This window comes from Stegostoma tigrinum, chromosome 21 (assembly GCF_030684315.1).
Source record: "Stegostoma tigrinum isolate sSteTig4 chromosome 21, sSteTig4.hap1, whole genome shotgun sequence".
NCBI classification, from domain to species: domain Eukaryota; kingdom Metazoa; phylum Chordata; class Chondrichthyes; order Orectolobiformes; family Stegostomatidae; genus Stegostoma; species Stegostoma tigrinum.
The window spans coordinates 12,768,799-12,795,556 of NC_081374.1; the positions used below are offsets into that span (position 1 = coordinate 12,768,799).

The 26,758-nt window shown below is 41.8% G+C and overlaps 1 protein-coding gene across 5 annotated transcripts in view; it reads right to left on the reverse strand.

The window, feature by feature from the left end:
• Window positions 1-1,518: 1,518 nt before the first annotated feature.
• The window catches only part of slc45a3 (solute carrier family 45 member 3), a 131,483-nt gene continuing 106,243 nt past the window's right edge, over window positions 1,519-26,758 (reverse strand). For all 5 annotated transcript variants that reach the window (XM_048553248.2, XM_048553246.2, XM_048553250.2 and 2 more), the window contains 3 exons: window positions 21,226-22,044; window positions 12,137-12,402; window positions 1,519-9,792 (listed from right to left, as the gene is read on the reverse strand). In XM_048553248.2, coding sequence (XP_048409205.1) covers window positions 9,334-9,792; window positions 12,137-12,402; window positions 21,226-22,044 — 1,544 coding nt within the window. In that variant the 3' untranslated portion in view covers window positions 1,519-9,333. The remainder of the gene's footprint in view (window positions 9,793-12,136; window positions 12,403-21,225; window positions 22,045-26,758) is intronic.

Below are 26,758 nucleotides of genomic sequence, written 5' to 3' on the forward strand. Positions count from 1 at the left end.
TACAAGAAATCAGACTCCAGGACTCAGGCTCAGCAGAGGCAATACATAGCGTTTTAACAAAAGACAGACAGACATACATATAGATACCAGCTTTCACAATTTCCAGATGTTCCAAAGTATATTACAAACACTGTCTGAGAAAGGCAAGATATTCTTTTCCAGATTGGTAAATGTTTCAGTGCTTAACTCACTATGACAAACATCTGCTGCAAAGGCCCTATGTTCCATGTAAACCTTTAATTCATGTTGCATTCCTCTGTTTTTTCAGGATGGTGCCAAACTACTTAAATGGGTTCTATCCCTGAAAATGCCAGGTAAAAGAACATAAAGTGAGCTATTAAAAGTGTGTTTCAGAATTTTGGCAATTACAAATGATGAGCACAAGATTATATAAAACTATTGGTTGACTGGCTCATCTCCAATTTGAGTCACCGGGTATTGCGTTCAGGAATTTGAATGTAGTGATGGGAATGTGCAAGAAATATCAACACAGCAGTTAGTCTTCATCTTATTACGTGATCAAACAGTTGCAAGACTCTTCCTCATGAGTGGCAGTTCGGACATGGAAGTTTGAATATTTTTGATGTTGTACATAGAACATACAATATTACAGCACAGGAACAGGCCCTTCAACCCACTATATCTATGCCAACCAAGATGCCACTCTAAACTAATCCCATCTGCCTGCACATAGTCCATATCCCTCTATTCCCTGTTTGCTAATGCATCAGTCTAAATGCCTCTTAAACTTTGCTAACATACTTTCTTCTATCAGTTCCCCTGGAAGTGGGTTCCAGGCACCTATTACCCACTATGTAAAAAAACTTGCACATCTCCCTAACACATTTCCCTCTCACCTTAAATGTAAGCCCCTTAGTATTTGACATTTCCAGCCTGGGAAAAAGATTTCAAAATATCCACCCTCTCTAAGCCTCTGGTCATTTTATATACTTCAATCAGGTCACCCCTCAGCCTCTGACACTCTAGCAAAATCCAAGTTTGTCCAACCTCTCCTTATAGTTAATACTCTCTAATCCAGACAACATCCTGATAAAGCTCTTTTGCACCCTCTCCAAAGGCTCTACATACTTCCTCAAGTGTGGGGACCAGAACTATGCGCAATGCTCCAGGTCTGGCCTAAATAAAGCTTTATACAACTGCAACATGACTTGCCAACTTTTATATTGAATGCACCAATCAATGAAGGCAACCACGCCATATACCTTCTTTACCACCTTATACATCTGTGTTACCACTTTCAGGGAGCTATGGACTTGGACCCCAAGATCCCTCAGTACATCAATACTCTAAGTGCCCTGCCATTTACTCTACACTTTCCTCTTTGACTTCCTAAAATGACCCAAAATGCACTTGTCCTGATTAAATTCCATCTGCTATTTCGCTGCTCAACTTTCTGACTAATGTGTATCCTTTGATAACCTTCCTCTCTACACTTGGCTGAAAAGTTTTTTTAAATAAACTGCAACAGTAAGAAATTCTGAGGCAAGAGAATTTGGTTTGAGCATGGTACAAGTATATTTATTGCAATGGACAAATTGTACACAATTAGAGTGATATATTAACACTTAGTGTTTTACAGGGATGAACATAAATTTGGACATGAGCTGCATGTCTCTTGTTTTGTACCACTGAACACCACACACTCTTCTTAAAAAGACAAAAGGATCTTATCCAGTCATATCTCCATGATTAACAAAGCAATGAAGCATTTGAAACTCTGCAGAGAGGATATCAGAGAGTGGAGGGATAAAAGTCTGACTACCCTAGATCATGTAGTTTATGATCTTAACTGCAGCAATAAAGGGACAGATGTGAATGGAGAAAGCACTGAAGAAAGAGAGAGAGAAGGCAATGAGATAAAAACAATTAAAAAGAGGGGAGAATGATATTTACATTACATATCCCTCTGTGTCTCTAATTTGGAACAGAATGGGAGAAACCAGAGATCAAAACAGTTACCAATTAAGCAGCGGGGTGAAATATTCAAGGTTAAAATCTTATCACTTCATTTAGTCAAATAGAGCCAAACTGTCGAATTAAGTTTTCAGCACTAAGGTGCTTTGGTAGGAAATAAGTAATGTTGATATTCTCAAGAATACATTCATGTATCCAGTTTCTTCAGTCCATTTATAAGTTATATTTTAAAACCTATCCGATGACAGAAAAATAAAACTACATTGCAGCATTTCTAAAAATGTACTTTTATACAAGTTTAAAATTCAAATGACAGAATCTATCAAACCTCATATCATTAGCACAAAGTAGGCAGAGCTGAGCTTTAACAGCAAGGGGTTGTTCAAAGTAACAGGATCCTCAGAACACACCCAATCTTCACATTTTTTGTGTCATTATATACCTCAGCTCAGAACCAAAGTCATTGAATAAATATTAAAATATATTAATTGCTGTTGGAATTAGCAAGAAACCTTGAAAACATAACCCTTTGATTTATAGAAGTGTCTAATCTTGTATTAAAGTTTAAGCAAGCTATAGATCTATGGTATATATTATTTATAATTTGTCTTTGTAATACTGTATGATTGCACTAATGCTGTTAACTGACCATGCTACACAGAAAACACCATCACTCAGTAAAACTGTTGAGAAAATAAGCTGGTCTATTCTCGCTGGAACCCACTCCATTTTAGCCACTCTACTTTACCTCTGCTCCCTGCCAGACCTTTCCTTTCCTTGAATGCCGCTTTTTTTGGCACCTGCTGACATCCAAAATGCAATCCCTCCCATTAACCCCGCCACCAAACTGTTCCATCTCTATCACCTCTCTGCCAAAGACAATCTCTAGTCTCTATCTCTCATACTTACTCACTCCTGTTGCAGCCAATGCACTTCCTCCAAGACTCCATGACAGCCTTTAGTTTGGGCTTGGGGGTATTTTGAAAATAAAGCAATGAGACGGTCAATCCACTTAAGCCAAAATAGAAGTTTCAACAGCTTAGGCGGGTTTATCAGTGTGTTAACCCAACTTTGCTTGGGTTTAAGATTTGTCTACATAGAAGAGCATTACAAGAAACTCACCCTTAAGTTGAAAATTGAAATCAGGTTTGCAGTAAAATCCTGGCCAGGATTCCACATTTCAGTAAAGAATAGAATGTACATTTATTGGCAAAATAGTCTTTGACTTCACAAATAATAATCTCAGTTTTTTCCCCCAGGATACCACCATTTTGAGGCTTGAACATTGTCACAAGTCAGTCTTCGTTTTGGAGTTGTGCAGGGAGGTTGTTTGGTGGGAAAGAGGACTGTAAAAGTGGGAGTGATGGTGTGCAAAGTGTTGGGGAACAGCAGATGGAAAAAGACCTCTGAGAGTGACAGTGGGCTTTGGGGTGAGGAGGGGTGGAGCAGAGGGGAGGTCCTCTACCGCCATTGCTGCCCCGGAGCTTTTGGAAGCCTCCAGCTGGCTGATCTTTATGAAAGGACTCTCAAAGTGGTTTCTGCACTCTCAACTGGGGAGGGCTGAGATTAGCTGAAAAACAGCCACTTGAATGACCATTGCAAGGAGCATCTGTGTGATGCACGTTATGACGGAAAGGGAGGAGGAGAAATTGGGATGAAAACCTGCGAAATACAAATTCAATGAGATGATGCACATGAAATCTGCCTGTAAATGTCAGCAGGCAGATTATTCTTTTACTTAATTTGGAGATGGGAGAGTTGCTGGCAGGATGGGCATTTATTGCCCTGGAAAAGAAAGTGATTGGTGACCTTCTTGAAAAACTGCAATTTGTGTAGCGAAGGGACTCCTGCAGTGCCACATTATTCAGATTATACCCAACCATGACGGTTTGATACAGGTGAATGGGTTATCAAGCCACTCTGGACAGCACTTAAGAATCAATCACTTATAAGCCATTTCCAACAAGGGTGAAAGGTTCAATAAGAATGGCAGATTTTGCTCCCTAAAGGACATTAATGAATCCAGATACATTTTTGCCACAACACAATTCAGTCACCAATGTTGATACGAGTTTTTTTTACTCCAGATTTATTTCATTGATTGAATTAAAAAGTACCCCTGCTGCCATGGTGGGATTGAACTCCCTGCACGCTTGCACTGAGTTTTGGATTAGTTTTTCTCCCGCGCTACCTTCCCTCTGTGTTGGGCTCACCAAATTATCCAGCCTGAGATTTATTACTTGCCACTTCTGACATGGTCACATGTTTTACAGGTTCTGAGGGGAAAGGGAGGGGATAGTTAAGAGAAAGAGAAGTAAAAGAATCTAACAAAAATTGAAATTATTAGAGAAACTCAGCAGGTCTGGCAGCACCTGTGGAGAGAAAGCAGAGTTAATGTTTCATATCCTGAACCCATTTCAGAACTAGAAGCAACAATGAAAAAGGGTACTTATGTGGATGGCAGGGAGTGGAGAGGTAAAGGAGTGAGTGGATAGGTGGAGACAGGACCCAAAGTGAGTCAGAGAGAGGGAAACAAAAAAGATAGGCAGTCAAAGGGATTGTTGAGGGTAAACCATGGAAGAACAGTAGCTAAATGGGTGATAATGGAGACTGAGTAGTGGAGAATGGATTAGCTCTGCTGAAAGCAATTCAAATCATGACTGAAGTTGGGCTTTGGAGGTGGGTAATAGACATGGAAGGAGGTGCTGAACTGCCACAGCTGCTGCCAGACCTGCTGAGTTTCTCCCAAAATTTCAGTTAGCATCCGCAGCTCTTTGTTTTATTTGTGAATTTACTTAAGAAACCAGCCAGATTGGCTAAGAGTTAGCACAAATGCTTATGGAATGAGAGTAAAGAGAAAGTGAGATGACAAGAACAGCAAACTATGTTTGACAGAACTTTTTTTTTGTTGGAGATGTGCATCAGATCTGTAAAGTTGCTGAAAAGCTAGTTGTGAAGATTAGTGGCCTGAATTGCCTCTACAATTCCAGCACTCTACCTCACTCTAAACTGATCCCGCACCAGCTTTTCTTTTCCTGATGAATACTTGTGGAGCTTTAACCTTAATAACACCAGTGTTAGAGTAGTCACAACTCATTTCTATATATCAATAATTTAATGCAATAGATGCACTAGTTTGGTAAATGTGCAGCCAGCACCAGGAATGAGGAGAAGGGATAGAACAGAAAGTTTTAAGAACAATGATGGGTATCTCGGGGAGATTTGAGTTGGAGGAGTTATTTCCACTTAGAGCAGAGAAGAACAAGAAAGAGATTTATTGAGAATTCTGATAGAGGGAATGCAAAAGGATTATGCTGCAGTCTGGAATGCTCGAGGCAAAAACCATTGTACCTTTGAAGGAAAAATCAATTAATTAGCTGAAGCAGAGGATGAGGCGATTCCATATGGATGCACAGCAAGGCAATAGGATTAGTTTTGGATTGGTCCAGCAAAGATCCTGCACAGACACAGTGGGATTCATGGCCTCCTGCTGTGTTGTAAACATCAATGGATCTGATTCTCCTACAAGGCCTTTGTTCAGTTGTGATCCAAGTGAAGACATTGTTGCCAAAAGCAAAAAAAGTTAGATCATCAACAGGTCCTCAATGGAGAAAAATACAGCAGCTTCCATATTCCTGTGGACTCCTGTTCCTTTATATAAGGGATATAAATTGTCACTGTACAAAATATCTCTACAGTATAAATACAGTATTCATAGACTTTTTAAACAGTTGCAAGGTCAGCAATTTTAACAAAAATAGATTTTTTAAGGCAAAATTATTCTACCAAAAAATAATATACCTTTTTCCCCCAAATGAATTATACATTTCTATAATGTAGCAATCAATTTAGAGACCTAAAGTCAGCCAGAGGTGAGTGATACAGACACTAAAATGTTAACGTAGTTGTGTACATGACTTGTGAATAACATTCAGAAACACACCCATAAATGAGGGTTACTTTTCAACATTAATCTTCTTACTGGTGCAGGACAATAAAAAAGGCAAGCCATCAGTTCAGATGGACAATGTTAGATCCCTGGATGATTTACCAGCATTGTTGAATACAGCAATGGGGTGCTGTATTACAGTGCTAATGGTCCTGAAGTACAACAAATGTTCTTTACTCCTACCCAAGTTCAGTTGAAATGCTTGAAATGTCAAAAGCATTATATTTTCATATGAACAAAACAAAAATGAAATTTCTTCTGTTTCACTTCTTGGAAGTCCTTCAGACATCTTAGACATCCTGCCAATTACCAGGATATGGGCCCACCAACTTGGAGATCTGTCAAGGGGGGGGTTTCATGAACCCATCCTGTGAGAATGGCCTGCTAGGTTTGTGGAGCATCTTGTCAAATGATTTACAGCCTCAACAAAGAAGGAAGAGGTTGGAGACATTGAGGAAAAACTGGGAAAGTGACTGGTTGGAAAGCTCATAAAAAGACAGGAGGGCAGTCACGTGGAAGAGTATACCACAGTATGAAATGATGCCATGTTTGAGAATGTTAGATTTTGCTATTATTGAATTATGAGATTTAGGTTAGGGCTACAAAATATTACTGCAGTCCAATTGTTACGCTGCAATGCTCCACTCTACCTAACCAAAAATATCCTTGACTCTGCAACCAGTGACTACAGTGAGATTTCTTGATGTATAGGGAATATAGACCACAGGTCATGAAGGAGACCAATTATAATTTTTGTTTAAATGACCAATTGTACAGAAATTGAAAACATTCCTGCCTGAAGTACCTACTGTGGTGTGACACTTTTCACTGTACCTTAGTGTACACAGGGGTATGACACCTGTCACCACCAAAGTTGCATATCTATGATCTAAAAGCAACACAAAAAGTGAAATGCTGCAACTAATACTGAACATCCAAAGCTTTAGTGTTGAGAATTGCTAATCTTTCCAAAGGTGCATGAACCTGTCTGCAATTTAGGGTACTGGGTCCATTTTAAACCTTGTACAATCATTCCTCTGTATGCACGAGGGTTCTGTCCCCGAGATACACCTCCCACCTCACCAAATGAGTAAATTCACGAGCATGGAGCTCATTAAAAATAGGTTAAAAAGATTAAAATGGCTAAAAAAATGTTTCAGATTAAAAATATTCGTTCATCATTATTGATTTTTTTGGCTTTTTTTAAAAAATGCAGATAGACTAAATAGCGATTAATGACTTTGTAGACACATGGGATTTACTGAATTATGCCAGAATTGAACCATGTGTACTGGACTGCAATAAAGCTTCTACCTCTAGTGTTTTAATAAAAGTTTAAGGAATGCTTAAAGAAGGCACATTTTACTGGCAATTAATCCCTGCCGAGATTGGAGTGATTTTAAAAATCAAGTCAGAAGTCTATTGTCTATTGTCTAAGATTGTAGCATAGTGTTATGATTACGCAAATTAATGATGAAACATTCAAGATATTGGCACATCAACAGGACACTTTCCATAATCAACACGGGATTTACATCAACTTTTATCTGCTTTTTCTTCAAATTATTTTTCCTCCTCACTCAAAACAATTTCTATTCACCGAGACAGCCTTGAGTTATGGACAAGGCATATTCAGGTTGTGTTTGCAATCAAAACAACATATTGTGTCTGTTCCTGGATCACATGCAGAATTCTGGGAAAGGGCAGAACCGGAATCATTGTCAGCCGCACAGTCTGGTTTGGAATTTGCATTCTGCCGTGTCCTCAGCTCTCATTCATCCAAGCTGCTGGAAATGCAAATCAGTGGGCACATCCTGATACTTTAGCTCAGCTGATGAGCTAAAGTAAGTGAAGCTTTCAGTAGTTTTGTCTAGTTGATAGGTGACATCACCCCATTAAGTGCATGAAGTCTAGAATAATGGACGGGCTGGACAAGCTTATCAAAAGGATGATAGCTGTGCAGGTGGAGATCAGTAAGGTGCAAGACATATCCCGGCCACAAATCTGATGAAGCAGACTTGTGGCCTTGGAAAAGGCTGAGACCTTATGGAGTATCATTCCCATATTGTGGGCATTTGAATCGGAGGGTAAAAATCTGATACAAAAATGCATGTCATGGGAAGCAACTGGTGCAAAGTTTTATCTAACCCTCTGCAAGAGGAAGAAACTTGAAGGAGAAAAAGCATAGTTTCTGATCTCCTTGCTCATCCCAACCCTCTTCCCACAGTGACCTAGTCTTATGATGGCAACACCTTTTGTTATTTGCTCAGGACAAGCCAACTGAGGTGTACGGTGGTACCTCGGGGATAACTTTCCCCTCTACTTACACTCTTCCTTCTAAGCAGATGCCAGATGACTCCTCTGAAAGTCAGTGGAAAACAGAGCTCTGAAGCCTGCTGGCAAGGGGCCAGCACTATGCACTATTTGACAATGTTAATAATTAAAAAGCTACCTTGCCATTGTAAGTGCAAACAGAATATTTCAATCACCAAAGGCTTATGCAAGTTCACCTGGAAGATGTGGTACGGTCTTAAAAAGTGTTTAAAATATGAGGCAATAAAATAGCATTGTTCCCACACACACAAAAATCCAGTCCCAAATATTTCAGTTAAACATTTTCATACACCTCTTTTACTGCTACATTCATTTGGACCCGTTCCCAATGTAAGCCTTTGAAGATGCCAGTGGCATCAATATTGCACTTGGGCAAGTTATCTGCTACCATGGAGGAGAGGGAGCAGTTTAATTCCATGGGCATTTGGGTCCGATTGACCACAATCTGCTTCATCCTGGTGATCTATCCAGTGTGAATTTGGAGTACGGATGCAACATGGTTAGGTATAGGTCGTTTGATGATGTGCAGTGAGGGAGCTTGCCTGCAGGAATCCAATAGCTTTTCCCTTCACCCATCATGTGAGAAAGTAGCATAACTGTATCTTCAGAATATGAGCTTTGGTACCTTTTTCTATAAAAAAGCAACTGTAGACTCAAATTTTACTCGTCAGTAAGGAATCTGGTTTTGAAGTCACATCAAGAGACGTGTATTTAAGGCCTTCTGTTAACTACGCATGTCAGCAATTAAAATGTCTTTAAAATCAAAATTAGAGTGGTGTAAAATACTTGACATTTTGAAGTAAATGAATGGATTCATTTAAAAATCAGAGTCGTGACAGGATTTGATAAGCAGACGTTTGTGCATCAACACCAAATGAAAACCGTATGGTCTCCAGTCAGTGAAATGGATTCATGTCAGACTTGAAAGTTATTGAGCAATAGCACTATCAATGAACCAAGGACCTCTCCAGAATTCTGAAGAAGTTGCCTTTAACTCTATATTCTGGTCTTAATTGACAACCATTGTGCTTATAATGATACGGTAGAGTTCAATATCACTCACCTCCAACTGTTACACCACCCCATAGCAGAAACAGCATTATCCCTTCATTACATCACACTAAATACTTTTCTAAATCATTTTTATCAAAAACTATTTTGGTTGCAAAATAAATAGCCACTGTCCCAAAGAAGGCCGCGGAGATCATGTAAGCAGTTACTGTCTGTGTAAACTGAACAATTGTTCCCATGAGTAGCGAGGGAATGACCTGAGAAAGAAGGAAGGCACTGTCCAGAATAGCTAGGTCAAGGCAAATCCCCCTCCCCATAGTAGACTGTTCACTGTCAGTAGATCCAGCAGACATGATGACCTCGCACTGAGATCCACGGTTCTGTGAGATGCTGCTTCTCTCTGGCAGCGGGCCTTTGGAAGACAGTAGAGGAGCAGTTGTAATTAAATTTCCATTTTGATTGTATGATTTATGATTCAAGATTCCATTTTGCAAAGATGCCTTTTTCTCAATCTGGCAATTGCCATCTTCAAGTTCAGTAAACTTGTGCTTGCAAAAATATACCTAAAATAGCATGGCGAATGAAACAGAAACATGAAGAACATAGATCAGTAATGGAGTATAGCAGCAGGTTGGTGACAAATGCTGAAAATCAAAAATGAAAGTCAACACAACTCACTCTACATCTGAAAGAGAAAGGCAGCTGATGCAGTACTTCAGCAGGGAAGGGCTCACCTCAAAAGATGAGCTTGTTTTTGGTGGTTCTGTAACCTTCTTTAGTCATAAACCCTCCCAGATATCAGTTCTCCACTAATCATAGCAACACCCACATCCCTGGTCTCATCACGCTTTTAATTAATCAGTCCAAAATTGGTGGTCACACCTTCAGTAGTTCAGCCTCTAAATTCTAGGATTCTCTGTTGAAAACTCTCTACCTCTGTCTGCATCTTCCTTTGAGACATTCCTTAAAACCTCAGACCATCTGTCACCTATGCTAGTGCTCAACTATGCCTAATTTTATCTGATAATGATCCCTGTGAGTGCTTTAAATTATTTTGTTATGTTATTGGTGCTATATAAATCCAAGCTGTTGTCATCTGTTTTCATGCGTTGACCATGTCACGGAATTACTCTGATATAGACGGAGGCCATTCAGTCCGCCGCAAGTCTCCAAATGAGCAACATGACTTAGTGCCATTCTCCTGTCCTTTCTTTGTAACAGTGCACATTGCTTCCATTTAAACAATTACCTCATGCCCTGCTGAATGACTCAACTGAACCCACCTCGACCACACTCTAGGTAGTGCAATCCAGAGACTAACATACCCATTGTATGAAAAAACTCTTTTTGCTCTCACTGCATTTGCTTCTTTTGTGGAATACTCTAAAATACATGCCTTCTTGTTTTTGATCCTTTTATGAGAGGGGCCAGTTTCCCCCCCATTTACTCTGCCAGGCTGCCTCATCAGTTTGAAAACAATCAATCCAATTTCCTCTCAGCCTTCTCTTCTCTAAGCAGAACAGTTCCAACTTTTCCAATCTATCTTCATAACTGAAATTTCTCATCCCTAGGAGCATTCTTGTAGACAAGATTACCTGATTGTCATTACTAGTTACATGATTGAATAAACATCCTAAAATTAGAATTAACAATTTGACTGAGGGGCACAAATCACCTAACATCTATAACCTGTGGTGGGGTTCTCTCCCGGTTGGTATTAGTCTGAGTATTCCGTTGTTTAGGATCTTTTAAATAATACATGTACTTATCGCTTCAAGGCATACAGTAAAACGACTAAGACACATTCAACTTAAAAATGTACTGCAGTTAACCAGGGAAACAATCTCTGGTTCAAGTCTTCTCCCTGTTAGCAAACAGGGAATGGAATGATCAGCTGATCTCAAATCTCAATGTAAATAGTACACTTTATTTGAAAAAAAAGTGTTCATTCTCTAAACTCTAACTTACTCCTTCTGCATCAGCTTTATACACCGCCCTGAGCTGCTACATTGAAATGGTCACAATGTAATGTATGGAATAGGGTAATCAGGCTGTTCTGAAGTCTAATGTTGTACTCATTTCTCTTTACAGTGTAGCAATAGTAACTTCCAGCCTTAATCTGTTTAGCAGGATACTCAGTTGATTTCACTCGGTTATTGATCCACAAATGATCTTCAAGCAAAGTCTAATTTAGTCACTTAGATCGAAATAATTAAAAAGCACACAAGTTCATACTGCTGAGAACTTGGCAGTCACTTGATAGTAAGTGCAGCAAAAATAGTTTGTTTTGCAAAGGGAAGCATCTGGATGGATTAATACAAAATGGTGCAAAATCAAAGACAGACTTATAATTAAATGCTTTTTTTGGTGGAATGGCAATTATACAATGAGAGTGAAACCACCTGAGATGGTAACAAATAGAGGAATTGTGCTAGGCTACAGAAAACTAACGTCAACTAAAACTAAAACTTTTTGAGAAGGGATAAGTCGACTGAATTTTTCTTAAATGAAGTTGTATGTTAACACTTAGGTAACTATACAATGGAGATTTTGTGAATTGTCACACATTGTGCGTTAAGGGAAATGTGTACCAAATTTGCTTTTTGTGAAGGGCATTTGGATTCACCAAGTTCTAAATTACTGAGCTCAGAAATTTTACACATTTGAAAGAATGACAAACCCAAAATGTAAACATAAGCACATTTGCACGTACTGATAAATAGGCTTGATAAATATATTTCACTCAATATTCAACAACATACGAGATCTGTATTAACTAGAACATGTATTCTCTAACATTAATAGGCTCACAATTTATTTAAACATATTTTATTGAAGAAAAAGAAATGTTCAACACCCCAATGTGAAAAAGTCAAATGCTAGTTTGACAGAATATTGCTCACAAACCTGTTTTTCCTTATGATAAAGGGAGTTCAACGTGTAGGGCAGAATCTGTAGAGTTGAATACGTAAACCCTGTTAGTGCAGACATCACTGTCACCAGGACCACACTCTTCGAAAGGCACATGATGATGGCAGAAAATGTAAAAAATGCTATGCTGGCGAGGTATACTACTTTGGTACCAAACCCCTTCACCAGTCTGTCCATTATTGCTGAACAAAAGATTGAGAATGCACACTGCAGGAAAAGACCCATACTGCCCATTCGAACACCTATAGAAAGAAGATAAAAAAAAGTCTTGGTCACAGGGCATAATCTCAGAATAAGGGGTCGCACATTTGGGTCAGAGATGAACAGAATTTTCTTTTCTCTCAATGGATTGTGAATCTGTGGAATTCTTTACTGTAGAGGGCTGTTGAGGCTGGACCACTAAGAATTTTCAAGGCTGATGTCGGCTGATCAGCTTTTAATCAGTAATGGTTATGGGGAAAAAGCAGGAAAGTGGAGTTGAAGGTTATCAGATCAGCCATAATCTCATTGAATGACAGAGCGTACTTAATGGGCTCAATAGCCCACTGCTGCTTCTATGTTTCAAGATGTGGGTGTGTATGTACAAGAAAACCAAACTTATTTGGAGCCGAGTGTGACAGTTCACCATTCGCAGCGTGGTTTGGATTTTTCTCTCCAACTAGTTATTTTGATTTCATCTGTTACCAACTAAACTGTAACATTGCATAACTTTTATGAGATTAAAGCGATCCAAGATTTCCAAAAGCAAAACAAACATTCTAAGCGATCCTTCTCTATTAATAACTACTGGTTTCCAGATTTCTCTGCTGGTGGGTAGATCCTTTTATGAATTCCAGTCTAAGTGTTTTTACATGTTCATGAGGAATTCAGAGAGATTGACGGAGTTTTGCCTTTTCTGTGAAATTGCTGACAGGATCATGCTGAACCTTCAGATACTGGTTTTACAATCCATTGATCCTGCACATGAGCTCAATGCCACCAATACAGGGTAACAGCAATAACATTGCACTGTGAGCAGTTTGATGCTGTGTGCTTTTGAAATTTTTATTTGTTCATGGGGAGCGAGTGTCACTGACTACAGGGCGATATTGACTGCCCCCAATACTACAATACCACAAAGAACTGTGGATGCTGAAAACCCAAAACAAAAACTGAAATTGCTGGAGAAACTCAGCAGGTCTGGCAGCATCTTTGGAAAGAAAGCAGAATTAGCATTTCAAGCCCAGTGACCTTTCCTCAGAACAGCCCTCACATAAGCCTCTCACCGAGGAGCTGGGACATGTATAAAGCCCCATGAGCTGTATGCGCCAGGGAATGTTTGACCTGAGATGTAAATACTCATTGAAAATATCAGCTGTAACAGCAAGTGAATTGAGGAATCTTATGTTCTGTATTGGAAGAATCTGATCTGCATGCATATTACAATGTCAAATTTGAATTATTTTATGAAGCCCTTCAATAAACTTTACAATAAAGTATATATTAAAATAAAATGCTGAGGGTAATTAAGGAACTTTATCAAAACCCTAAAAGGAGAATTGGAAAATTTCTCTTTCCTCATTTTTGGTGAGGTTATTTTAAACAATATGCCTCTCCTGAAACAGTGTCTAAGTGCAGCAAGCCTAGGAAACCATTCAGGCTTGGACTGATATGTGGTAAGGAACATTTGAACCACACAAATGGCTGGCAATGATCATCTCAATGAGAAAGAATCTAACTATCGCCCCTTGACATTCAACGTCATCACTATCACTCAATTCTCCGCAATGTGGGGGTTACCATTAACCAGAAACTGAGCGGGACTAGTCATTTAAATTCTGTGGCTACAAGAGGAGGTCAAAGGCTAGAAATTCTGTGGCAAGTAATGGACCTCCTGATCCCCACAAAACCTGTCCACCATCTACAAGGCACAACTTTGGTGTGGCCACAGCTGGTGTACTATGTGCAGTACTGGTCACTGAAATGTAGGAAGCATGTGATTGCACTGGAAGGGGTGCAGAGGAGATTCACCAGGATGATACTTGAGTGGAGCAGTTTACCTCTGAAGAGAGGCTGGAGGCTGAAAGGGGACCTGATTGAGGTGCAAAAGATTATGAGGGGCATGCTCAGTGTGGATAAAAAGCAGCCATTCACCATAGGAATTTGAAGGGTTAAAAACAGGAGGACATGTTTTTAAGGAGAAAGGCAAGAGGTTTAGATTTGAGGAAGGGTTTTTCACCCAGATGGGTGATGGAATGCACTGCCTGGGAGGCTAGTTGAGGAGGGAAACCTCACAACCTTTAAAAAGTATTAGGATGAGCACTTGAAATGTCATAATATTCTTGGCAACAAGTCAGGTGCTGGAGAATGGAGCTAACGTAGATTCCGCTGCAGACTTGAAGGGCGTCTTCTGTACTGCATGATCCTCTGATTCTAAGTCAGGAATGTGATGGAATACAACCACTTGCCTAAATGAGGGCAGCTCCAACAATATTCGAGAAGCTTGACACCATCCTGGGGAAGGCAAGCTGTCTGATTGGCACATTATCCATCACTGACTCACAGCAGCTGCAGCGTGCACGTTCTACAAGATGCACCGCAGCAACTCACTGAGGTTCCATTGACAACACCTTCAAAACCTATTCCCTCTACTATCTAGAAGGACAAGGGTAGCAGACATATGGGAAAATTACCACCTGCAAGATCCCTTCCCTATACCCCATCCCAACTTGGAAATATTTTCAGAGATAGTAGGAACTGCAGATGCTGGAGAATCTGAGATGACACGGTGTGGAGCTGGATGAACACAGCAGGCCAAGCAGCGTCAGAGGAGCAGGAAAGCTATGTTTCGGGCCTAGACCTTGCTTCAGAAATGGGGGAGGGGGAAGGGGATTCTGAAATAAATAGGGAGAGAGGGGGAGGTGGATAGAAGATGGATAGACGAGAAGATAGGTGGAGAGAAGATAGACCGGTCAGAGGTGGGGGGAGGAGCCAGGAAAGATGAGTGTAGGTGGGGAAGAAGGGAGGGGATAGGTCAGTCCAAGGATGACAGATGAGGTTAGTAGGTAGAAGTTGGGGGTGGGGCTTGAGGTGGGACGAAGGGACAGGTGGGACGAGGGGACAGGTTAGGGAGGCAGGGACAAGCTGGGCTGGTTTTGGGATGCAGTTGGGGGTGGGGAGATTTTGAAGCTTGCGAAGTCCACATTGATGCCATTGAGCTGCAGGGTTCCCAAGCGGAATATGAGTTGCTGTTCCTGCAACCTTCAGGTGGCATCATTGTGGCACTGCAGGAGGCCCATGATGGACATGTCATCTAAAGAATGGAAGGGGGAGTGGAAATGGTTTGCGACTGGGAGGTGCAGTTGCTTATTGCGAACCGAGCGGAGGTGTTTGCTGTGTTCATCCAGCTCTACACCTTGTTATCTCTGACTTGGAAATATATTGCTGCTCCTTTATAATCTTAGAACTCACTTCCCAACAGCACTGTGGGTGTACCTGTACCAGATGGACTGTAGCAGTTCACAAAGACAGCTCACTCCACCTTCGAGAAATTAGGCAATGAATGCTAGCCTAGCCCACACCCATAGAAGGATTTCTTCAAAATACACCACTTCTCCCTTTTCAATTATTCTCTGGCATCGATATAATAGCGTGAGCCCGCCAATGGATAAGTAATTAATCATCTTTAGTGATGACCAAAGCTATTGGTCTTTCATTTCCAACCTATTCTCCTCCACTTCCCCAATCAATGTGCCATCAATTAATTCCTAGTTTTCGAAGGGAAATAACCAAGTTTATCTTTACAGTGCCATAATTTGGCGTGCCAACCAAGTTGAGGCAGTTGAACCTACACTGATGATATTCAACTAAAAAGACCATCCAGGTAAACACCATCCCGTTCTCAAACAAATATTGAAAGAAATTTGCCTTCCACCCATGAGGCACTAGATACTAGTTAATTTTACCCACATGAACACGGATTGGATGTAGGCCATTCGAGCCCTTGAGTCTTCTACACTATTTAGTTTAGATTATGCCTGACCTGATTGTAACTGATAATCTATATTCCCACCCTCTATTGGTAACCTTTTACCCTCCTACTTACTCAATCTATCCAATTTTGCATTCAATATTTTCAAAGATTCTGTGTCCACAAACTTTTCAGGAAGACAGTTACTCTCCTGGGAGAAAGAGAATTCACCTCGTCTGTGTTTTGAACAGGCAACTTCTTATTTTTAAACAGTTCTAAGTTAGTATACAACAAATACCTGCAGATACTGGAGACCTGAAGAAAACAAAAGCAGAAATTGCTGGAGAAACTCAGCAGGTCTGGGTTGCATCTGTGGAGAGAAAACAGAGCTAATGTTTTGAATCCAGCGACGCTTCAGTTCTTGTTTTCCTTTTGTTGCATGTGAAACAATAAGGTTTTCCAATGCAAACAAAATATGTGCTAACACCCTCTCAACAGTTACATAATTCGTACAATCACCTTTATTTGCTGTTATTGAGGCTGGCTAAACAAGACCAAAAACTGAACTGAACTCAGACAGCAGCTTTTTACAACGTAGATTTCTGGTGCAATTGGTGTCTCTATCTCTGAACCAGGTGGCCCAGATTCAAATCCCACCTGTTCCACAGGTCTGTTGCAATATGCACCTAAGATGCTGCTTGGCCTGCTGAGTTTCTTATTATCTCGGATTCTCCAGCATCTGCAGTTCCTATTGTCTCTGACTAGGTTGATTAGAAAAGTATCCTCAGTAGGAACTGCTGCAGTGGGCAGACTGTTGAGTTTGGTATCTTGGTGTACCTGGATTTCTGGAAAGAAAATTCTGTATCTCTACACTAAACACACACCTACTCTCTCAGAAAAAATAACTCAGTTGGCAGATAATCCTTCCCTGCACCAACATGTCAGCCCATGCACGAGAGAATTGGGGGGATAATGAAAGATTGATAACTAAGACCTTTGGACCTTCTGATGCAAAGCCAGGTCTTGTTGTCTGGACTGAAGCCAGCAGGAAGAGGTTTGGGTGTAATGTTCTTTGAAAAGAACCATTGAATGTGTAATCTGCGAATCATGAGGAATCCGAAACAAGCTAGGACACGTTGTGCACTTTTCTGAACATTTATTTTTGTTTAGAGCCTGCAGGTAATGAAAAATCTGAATCTTTAGCTACTTTTTCCACACTAGGAGGCAATTTGATAAACAGCGCAGGCCCACAATTTAACAGCATGTATCCCCCAAATTCTACATTGTTTCTTCCCATACCCCCAACACACAATGTTGTATCCATAGCATTATATCAATTACGCTACTTCTCTAGGCAGTATTGTTGCTGGCACTCAGCTCTGCAATACTTGGCTTCAGGTGTCAGTTTTCATGTTGGTAGCTTATTTTGTCCTGTAGGAACAAATGGCATTACAGCCACATCTGAGCCTGTTCTTCGATAACAAGGTGTAGAGCTGGATGAACACAGCAGGCCGAGCAGCATCATAGGAGCAGGGAAGCTGACGTTTCGGGGCCTAGCCCCTTCTTCAGAAATGGGTCTAGGCCTGAAACGTCAGCTTTCCTGCTCCTATGGTGCTGCTTGGCCTGCTGTGTTCATCCAGCTCTACACCTTGTTATCTCAGATTCACCAGCATCTACAGTTCCTGCTATCTCTGAGCCTGTATTTCCTCAAGTTTGTGTTCACATAGAAGGGCTTACAGACTCCATGTTCACACTTCACATTAAACTTCTCACATCCTTCTCTTATCCAATACTCATTAAGATATCTTCTGTTCCTTTCTCCCTCATGTGTCACCCAGCTTTCCCCTAAATATATCTGTGTTATCTGACTCAATTAGCTTCTGTAGTAATAAGGTGCACCTTGTAACAATTTTTTTTTGGATAAAGTCTTTTTTGAAGTTCCTTTTCAATTTTTGTTTTAAAATCTCTACAGTGTGGAAGCGGGCCCTTCGGCCCAACAAGTCCACACTGAGCCTCAGGCCATTCAGCCAGACCCACTCCCTTGCAACCAACCTCATCTACACATCCCTGAGCACTATGGGCAATTTAGGGTGGACAATTTACCTAACCTGCATGTCTTTGGACTGAAGCACCCGGAGGAAACCCACACAGACACAGGGAGAATGTGCAAGCTCCACACAGACAACTGTCAGAGGGTGGAATCGAACCCAGGTTGCTGACACTGAGGCAGCAGTGCTAACCACTGAGCCACCGTGCCACCCTTATTTACTGTGGATGATTTCATTTTTTAATGGCCCCTAGTTCTGTTCTTAATGTAACACATTCAAACAAGATACCTTCCAGTGTGGTAACTCACCAAATGGTTGGGTTTAGGTCTTCTGTGTACTTAGTTTGGGCATGGATAAATTCAAGGGAGGATACGCCCCACCCACTTCAGTGAGAAAACGCAACCAAATTGAATACCAGTTAGGTATTTGGTGAGCTCTTTGCCTAATCAGGAGCTGTGCCACTGAATTCCCACCCTGCCAGAGGCTGATCACCAATGAGTGGAGCATGTTCACTGGAGGTTCAGGATGCACCAGCAGGAGGTGCTATACTCGAGAATTTTTTTTCTTTGGCGGGGATCGCACGACAAGGGTTGTGCACAGTTGGGGGTTGTGTCCAGATCAGAGGCAAGGGCAGGGAGTGGCTTTCAGCATCCAGCCACCTGCCCCCAGATTGGTGGCCAGATTGGTGGCAAAAGGAAGCCCTGCTTCTTCAACTAACCTGGCAGGCGGGTTGCCACACTTTCCCTGTCAGGGAAGCAGCCACTTTTTGAACTCCTAGGGCAAGCAGGTTATCAGGCTGGCTGTTAGCTGACCACTTTGAGGGCCTTAACTGGCAGTTCCCCTGGGAGGTTCTTGCACAGAACCAAACTGAGGCGACAGACAGTGAGAAGAGTTTCTCTCTACAGCCACCATCATCCAATTATTTGTCTTTCCTGCCATCTCTAAGGTGGGGATATTTGCTGCTATTGGTAAGTCTGCAACACTGCAATTCACCCATCACACTAAAAAATACACACAGTAACTTGTCAAAGTTTGAACTGTCACTGCATCACTTCACTAATGCCGTTGAAAGAAAGATTTAAACACCAATAAGAAAGTTTTACCCTGTAAGGAGAACCGTATGACACAGTTGTCAGATGGTCTCATCATGAATGCTTGTCTGAACTCCACGACTCGCCAAGCAAGCCTGTGGCTTGTTTATACAGGGTTGAAGTTGAGAATCAGTCTTGATTGACTGACATTGCTGAGGTTGTAAATTACTCTGTGTTTCCAATGAATGCGTGTGTATTTCGATAAAGTTAATAGGTATGAAGTGGGTGCGAACCAAGCGGAGGTGTTCTGCAAAGCGGTCCCCAAGCCTCCGCTTGGTTTCCCCAATGTAGAGGAAGCCACACCGGGTACAGTGGATGCAGTATACCACATTGGCAGATGTGCAGGTGAACCTCCGCTTAATGTGGAAAGTCATCTTGGGGCTTGGGATAGGGCCCGGTTCGCAATAAACAACTGCACCTCCCAGTCGCAAACCATTTCCATTCCCCCTCCCATTCTTTAGATGGCATGTCCATCATGGGCCTCCTGCAGTGCCACAATGATGCCACCCGAAGGTTGCAGGAACAGCAATTCATATTGCGCTTGGGAACCCTGCAGCCCAATAGTATCAATGTGGACTTCACCAGCTTCAAAATCTCCCCTTCCCCCACCGCATCCCAAAACCAGCCCAGTTCGTACCCTCCCCCCACTGCACCACACAACCAGCCCAGCTCTTCCCCTCCACCCACTGCATCCCAAAACCAGTCTAACCTGTCTCTGCCTCCCTAACCTGTTCTTCCTCTCACCTATCCCTTCCTCCCACCCCAAGCCGCACCTCCATCTCCTACCTACTAACCACATCCCACCTCCTTGAACTGTCCGTCTTCCCGGGACTGACCTATCCCCTCCATACCTATCTTCTTTTCTCTCCATCTTCGGTCCGCCTCCCCCTCTCTCCCTATTTATTCCAGAACCCTCACCCCATCCCCCTCTCTGATGAATGGTCTAGGCCCGAAACGTCAGCTTTTGTGCTCCTGAGATGCTGCTGGGCCTGCTGTGTTCATCCAACCTCACATTTTATTATCTTAGCTTTTTACAAAGCAGATTTCTAAAAAGCACTTACATTTCAAGATTCTTTAGTCTATGATGTGGCTTCATGTGTTTAGTGCAAGGTAAGGTTGACAGTTTCTTCCCTAAAAGGAAGGCAATGAACCAGATGGGGTTTTCCCTATAATTTCATGGTCACCATCAGAGTCAATTCCAGATTTGTACTAAATTCAACATCTACCGTCTGTCAAGATCAAACCCTGATCCTCAGACTGATAATCTGGCAATAATACCACTGGGTCATCACCTCCCCTTGGTTCCTGCTCACCTGCACTTTCCTGAAACAAACGTAGTGCATGTGAGGACCACTGACACAAAGATGGGTCTGCCTCTAGGTGTAAGGAGCAGGGTGAATCCTTTCAGTATTTTAGCTGACATTTCTTCTGGAGTAACACTGACAGAACAGGCTAACCCACTGTAAACAAAAGCCGAAATTGATGTAAAGCTCAACAGCTCTGGCAGTATCTGCGGAGAAAAATCAGAGTTAATGCTTCAGGGTGGGTGACTCTTCCTCTTCCTTGTGAAGGATGGTCACTGGACCCAAAACTTTAACTCTGATTTTCTCTTCACAGATGCTGCCAGACCCACTGAGGCTTTCCAGCAATTTCTGTTTTGGGTCCTTCCTCAGAAGGGCCTGTTTCTGATTTACAGCATCCACAGATATTTCTCTTTTTATTTAACTAATTATAAATTGTATTTTTTAAAAAAAATATATCTGCTGTGCTCCAGTGTTTGCTCTGATTTGAAAAGTGTTTACCTCTTAATATATCAAACATGAATTATTGCAGAGATTTGCATTTTCCAAGTTAAAAAACTTATGTAGCCAAATAGCTAGTCAGTCAGACTTGTGACCTTCAGTTTTGATTCTGATAAAATAAGAAGATAATTATTGTTAATTATTGACAATTTCTTTTGTGCTAAAGTCACTGTACCTTCATCATAGCGTAGCCTAGCTTCACTCCCAGGATCAGCATTAGGGATTCCGTGGTACAGCCCCTCCCCCACAAAGTCTGTGTAGAACATCATGAACGTCATGAGAGCCATCCAGCTGTAGAACTCGGCTACAACCAGCTGTCGGATCACCTTAGGTATGCGACAGTATAAGTTATAGAGTTTGGGGATCAAAGTGCAACAGTTCTTCAGTACCAGAAGGTACTGCCTTGCTCGCCAAAGCATACTAGTGGAGCAACAACAGTACCTTGACAGAGGCTTAATGACTTCCTTTGGTGAAACGTCGACCCGGCCATCTATATTACTACAGTTTTCCTCAGATACGAAAAAGGTTGCAAGAACACAGAAAATAAATATGGCAGCCAGAAGTGTGAAGAGGCAATCTTCTTGCCCACCAAGGTAAGTGGACAGAAAGGTCCTTTTCCAGTCCACTGCTGTCAAGAGGTAGCCAATGCACCCCCCCAGGCTGATCATAAAGGAATACATGGAGAATGCCTGCCTGCAATCTTCTGCATCGTGGAACAAGTCTGAGAGCAGGGCCTCCAGAGGGGTGAAACAGACTTGGCCACAGAAGTCCAACATGCAGATCCCAATGATGAGGAAGATCACATCGACAGGGTAATCTTTCAGGCTGAAGAAAGTGGCCATCTTGCTGGCATGAGGGATAACAAGCAGACTCAGAAGGACGCCAAAGCAGAGCGCCCAAATGAAGGGGCGTCGGCGGCCATAGCGACTTGTCCAATGGTCACTTGCCGAACCGATCATTGGAACAAATATCAGTCCTAGGACAGGGCCAATACCTGCAGACCAAAAGTAAAAATGTTAAAGATATCCCACGTAGAATGTTAGCAGAACAATTAATCATATAAGAAGAAATCGACAAAATCAGATTTCAACGGCAATTTTGCCTTCCAAATGGTGAACTTTATACGTACCCATTCAACCACACTCTGAGACACCCAATGTCAGACAACAACTAAGAGGTAGCAACCTGAAAACCATAGCAATGGCTGTTATCACTTATATGTGTTTTGTTGTAAAAGACAGCGCAGGCAGAAGTCTACAACATTGTATGCAATTAGACCTTAAATTAGTTTAAGGGTCACGTGCGTCTGATCAAACCTTCAGGATATACCTACAGTTGTCAATTACTAGAGACGCTGAGACTAATTGCTGCTACCTTACTGTGACATTGAGACTATCTTGTAAAGTACACAATAGGAATGGAGTTAGTGACCTTCGGTCCTGTAACACTGATTACACATTAACCTTTAATAATGATGCTATGGGGACTAGATCTATGGAGTGCTTAAAGGATTTGGTTCTACTATCACAGAATTATTATAGTACAGAAGGAGGCCATGCAACCTGCTGTCAGTGCCATCTCTCCAAACAGCAATGCATCTACTTCTATTCCCCTGTCTTACCCCCCATGATGCTGCGCATTGCTTCCTTTCAGATAACAATCAATTCCTCTCAAGTGCTTCAACTGAACCTACTTCCACTGCGCACTCAGGTAGCACATTCCGGATCCGAACCAGTCAAAGTGAGGAAACGTTTCTTGTGTCCCCGTAACTTCTTTCATCAATTACCTTAAATACATGTCCTCTGGTTCGCGATCCTGCCCGCAAGTGGCAACAGTTTACCCCCAGTGACTCTATCCAGGATCCCATGCTGTTGAACAACTCCATAAAAACCTCCTCCCAAATTTCTCCATGCCATAAACATTCCAACTCCTCCAATCAACTTCCTCAACAATAAAAGCATTTGAATTAATCTTTTTCGCACCCTCTCTAATGCCTTCACATGATTCCAAAAGTGAGTTGTCTGGAGCTTGTTGCAATAATTCAGAGGAGACCAAATCACTGTTTTATAAATTTAGCATAACTTCCATGACCTTGAACCATACGGAAGGATATTTTGCATTAAAGTGCATGGATGAGCATGTTTTTGACATTTAACACACAATTCCTATCAATGAGGTAACTCAGAAAACTGCCCAAGAATCAGTACATTAAGATGTGACAGACAAACGAGAGGGCGAGGGCGAGGGCAAATCATGAGAAGGTAAGTTTCTTCTAACTGAAAACAAAAACACGGACAGAAAGCAAGTTGAGTCTAGATGACTTTTTATTAGAGCTGAGAAGCTTTCTCGCTCTCCATGAATGCTGCCTGACCCACTGTGATCTCAAGCACTTTTTGTTATCAGTACAGATTCCAGCATCTGTAGTAATTTGCTCCAGCAAGTTCCTTTTACCCATCTTGTGGGTGGTAGCTGCCAGAGACAAAAGCAGGAGCTGGTTTTCTGGGGAGCTGTTCGTGGTCATCAGATTGGGACAATTGGAGGCCCGCTTCTCAATTAACAGTGCAGGCTGGTCACTATGAATTCTCAGTTTGGACACTAGGCATTTTATTTGCCCATTTCAGAGACAGGTGTTTGAGCAGGCTGGATGGTCAAGTGTTCAATTATTATCCACCACCAATATAGACTTCTCCCCCCAGCACTTAATTGCTGAGGGGGCAAGGGGTTGGTGAGTTTCTCTCCAGGGCAACTCACCCATTTCTTTCCCCTTCTTGCCTCTTCCAGTGAGCAAGAAATCACACTCCAGGAAAGCTTCACTAAATCAGTTCCTCGACCTGTCCTGCCACCGTGAATGACTTATGTACTAACCCACCCAAATCCCTGAATCACTTTATAATTGCACCTAAATTGCCTCTGCATCATCATCCCGTCAAAGTTAACAAACTTCATACTTGCAAGGATTTCATCTATTACGTGATTGTCCAACTGAGCAACTTTCACATTGCTCAAAATGTAGGGTAGCATGATGGTTCAGTGGTTAACATTGCTGCCTCACAACTCCAGGAACCCGGGTTTGATTCCACCCTCGGGGAACTATGGAGTTTGCACGTTCTCCCTGTGACTGTGCACGTTTCCTCCGGGTGCTCTGGTTTTCTCCCGCAATCCAAACATGTGCAGGCTGGGTGGATTGGCCATGCTAAATTGCCCATAATGTTCAAGGGACATATAATTAGGCGAGTTATAGGGAGATGGGTCTGGGATGCTCTGAGGATCAGTGTGGACTTGTTGGCCGAAGGGCCTGTTTCCACACTGTAGGGATTAAGTTCAAAAGATCTGAATTAATTTGGATACTGAGCAATGTAATAGCAAGTTATCTGTAACATTGATAAATTGAGGTAAGGTGCTTTCGTAAGAATAGACAAAATAGCAACTGAAGAAACTGAATGGTCATGAAAGCGACCAAGCGATGCATTTGAGCAAAACACTAAAAAGGTCAAAAATAATTAAAACTCTTGGGTTTAGTGAAGTTTTGTTAAACTTAGACACAATCCTGGTCAGGTGACACTGAAGTAGTTTACACAGCTTGGTTGTCCATTCTACATAAAATTGACTTAGAAGAACAGAGAGCACAAACAAAGCCAGGGCAGGACTAATACAATTAATGGTAGGGTCCTGGAGTGTGTTACAAAACAAAGAAACTTCGGGGCACAAGTGCATTGTTCCTTGAAAGTGGAGTCACAGGATGATGAAGGCGGCATTTAGCACGAGTGACTTCATTGGTCAGAACATGAACACAGGAGTTAGGATGTCATGCTGCAGCTGTGCAGAGTATTGATGAGGCCAGTTTTGGAGCACTGTGCAACTCCAGTCGCCCGAATATAGGAATGATATTGTTAAACTTGAGAGGATTCAGAAAAGATGTACATGGATGCTGCCAGGACTGGAGGGTTTCAGTTATAGGGAGAGGCTGAATAAGCTGGGGCTTTTATCCCTGGAGCAGAGACCTTAAGAGACATTTATAAAATGAGGGGCATTGATAGGTTGAATAGCCAAGGTCTTTTTTTCTAGGCTAGGGGATTCCAAAACTAGAGGGTAAGGTTTAAGGAAGATTTAAAAAATGACTGGGGGGTAACATTATCATGCAGAGGATGGTGTGTGAATGGAACAAGCTGCCAGAGGAAGTCGTGGAGATGGGTACAATTACAACTTTAAAAGGCATCTGGATGGGTACATGAATAGGACGGGTTTAAGAGGCATATGGGACTACTTCAGATTGGGCTGTCTGCTCGGCGCAGATGAGTTGAACCGAAGGGTCTTTTTGCATGCTATATAATGACACTATTACTCTAAACCAGCAGTTGAGATAAAGTTGCCATTGTCCGAGAGGACCGTAAGACTGCTCTTTCATTAGAACCCGAGAGATGGCTGGTAAGGAGTTTAACCTGAAGTTCACCATGCCTCATGAGGGGCCAAGGTTGAGAAGGCAAGATGTTCCCAGTAACATCAGCCAGTGCAGAAATGAAACCTGCACTGTTGGCATCACTCTACATCATAAAACAGCTGTGCAGCCAACTGAACTAAAAAAGCATATGCAATTAAATACCTTTGAAAGGGGCAGGACATAAGTCGAGATTGGAATCTATCATTGATGTTTATTTTGTGAGTTCAAGAAGTGATTCATGTCAGAAGAATAATGATTCTCACTTAGGTGACAAGTTATTCACTGGGCTGCAGTCCCAATTTGTTTATTGCCAAACAAATCTTGACTGCTGGACATCACTGCAACTTTCTGAGATTAGGAGATTCACTCTCATGCAATAGATCTGATGCTAGTCTAATATTAGTGTCACGATGGAGAGCCCCAAGGCACCGGATACTTAATACTTAGCAGACAACCAAACCCCAAAGTCAACATCCTGTTGCCTGGCATCAAATAAAAGCATGTCAAATAGCAGTGTAGCCGAGCAGAGTAACTTACAGTAGGTCTGATAAAAAAAAGAGGTGACAGATGACTACAATTCTGTGCAACATTGGTGAATTTAGAGGCAGTAGGCAAGCTTTAATATCTGTAACAGCAATGTGAAGTTGGCACAGTCTGGCCATTGTTTGAAAGATTCACATACTGTACTGTGCATTTGGACATGGAGGCTACCAAAATCATGGCTGATCAGATTACCACTCCCTTATCAACTACATCCCTCAGTCACATCTGCAGGGGCCCGATTTGCAGGAAGGCAGACAGTCTCCTTTGTGCATTCAAAATAAAATGGTGCTCTTTTAGCACTTAATTAAACTCTGCTAAAGTTTGAATGGCAGATTGTAATCACCTGCATTTTATACTGGGACCGAAGGACTGGGAAATGAGACAGCAAAGTACGAGCTCGCTTGCTGGCTGGGATTGCAATTCTTTTGCTACATCCTCTAAACTAAAGAGGTTTGCCAGCAGCTACTTAGAGATGCAAAATATTTCCCGTGCTTCAACTTGACTAACCGTGACAGACAGAATTCTAGATAACAGGCAGTCAACATTGCTGACACTGCCATACTAATTCTTGAAAAACCTCGAAGCAGCTATCGTTCTGGAAGCCTGGTTGATTCCAGACATTTTTCTGGAGGAAAGAAAGGAAAGTGAAGGTAGCGGGAGAGATTTTTCCTCCTTTTAAATTTCCAAACAATACTGAAAAAGATGTGGACACATACCATAGTTGTAA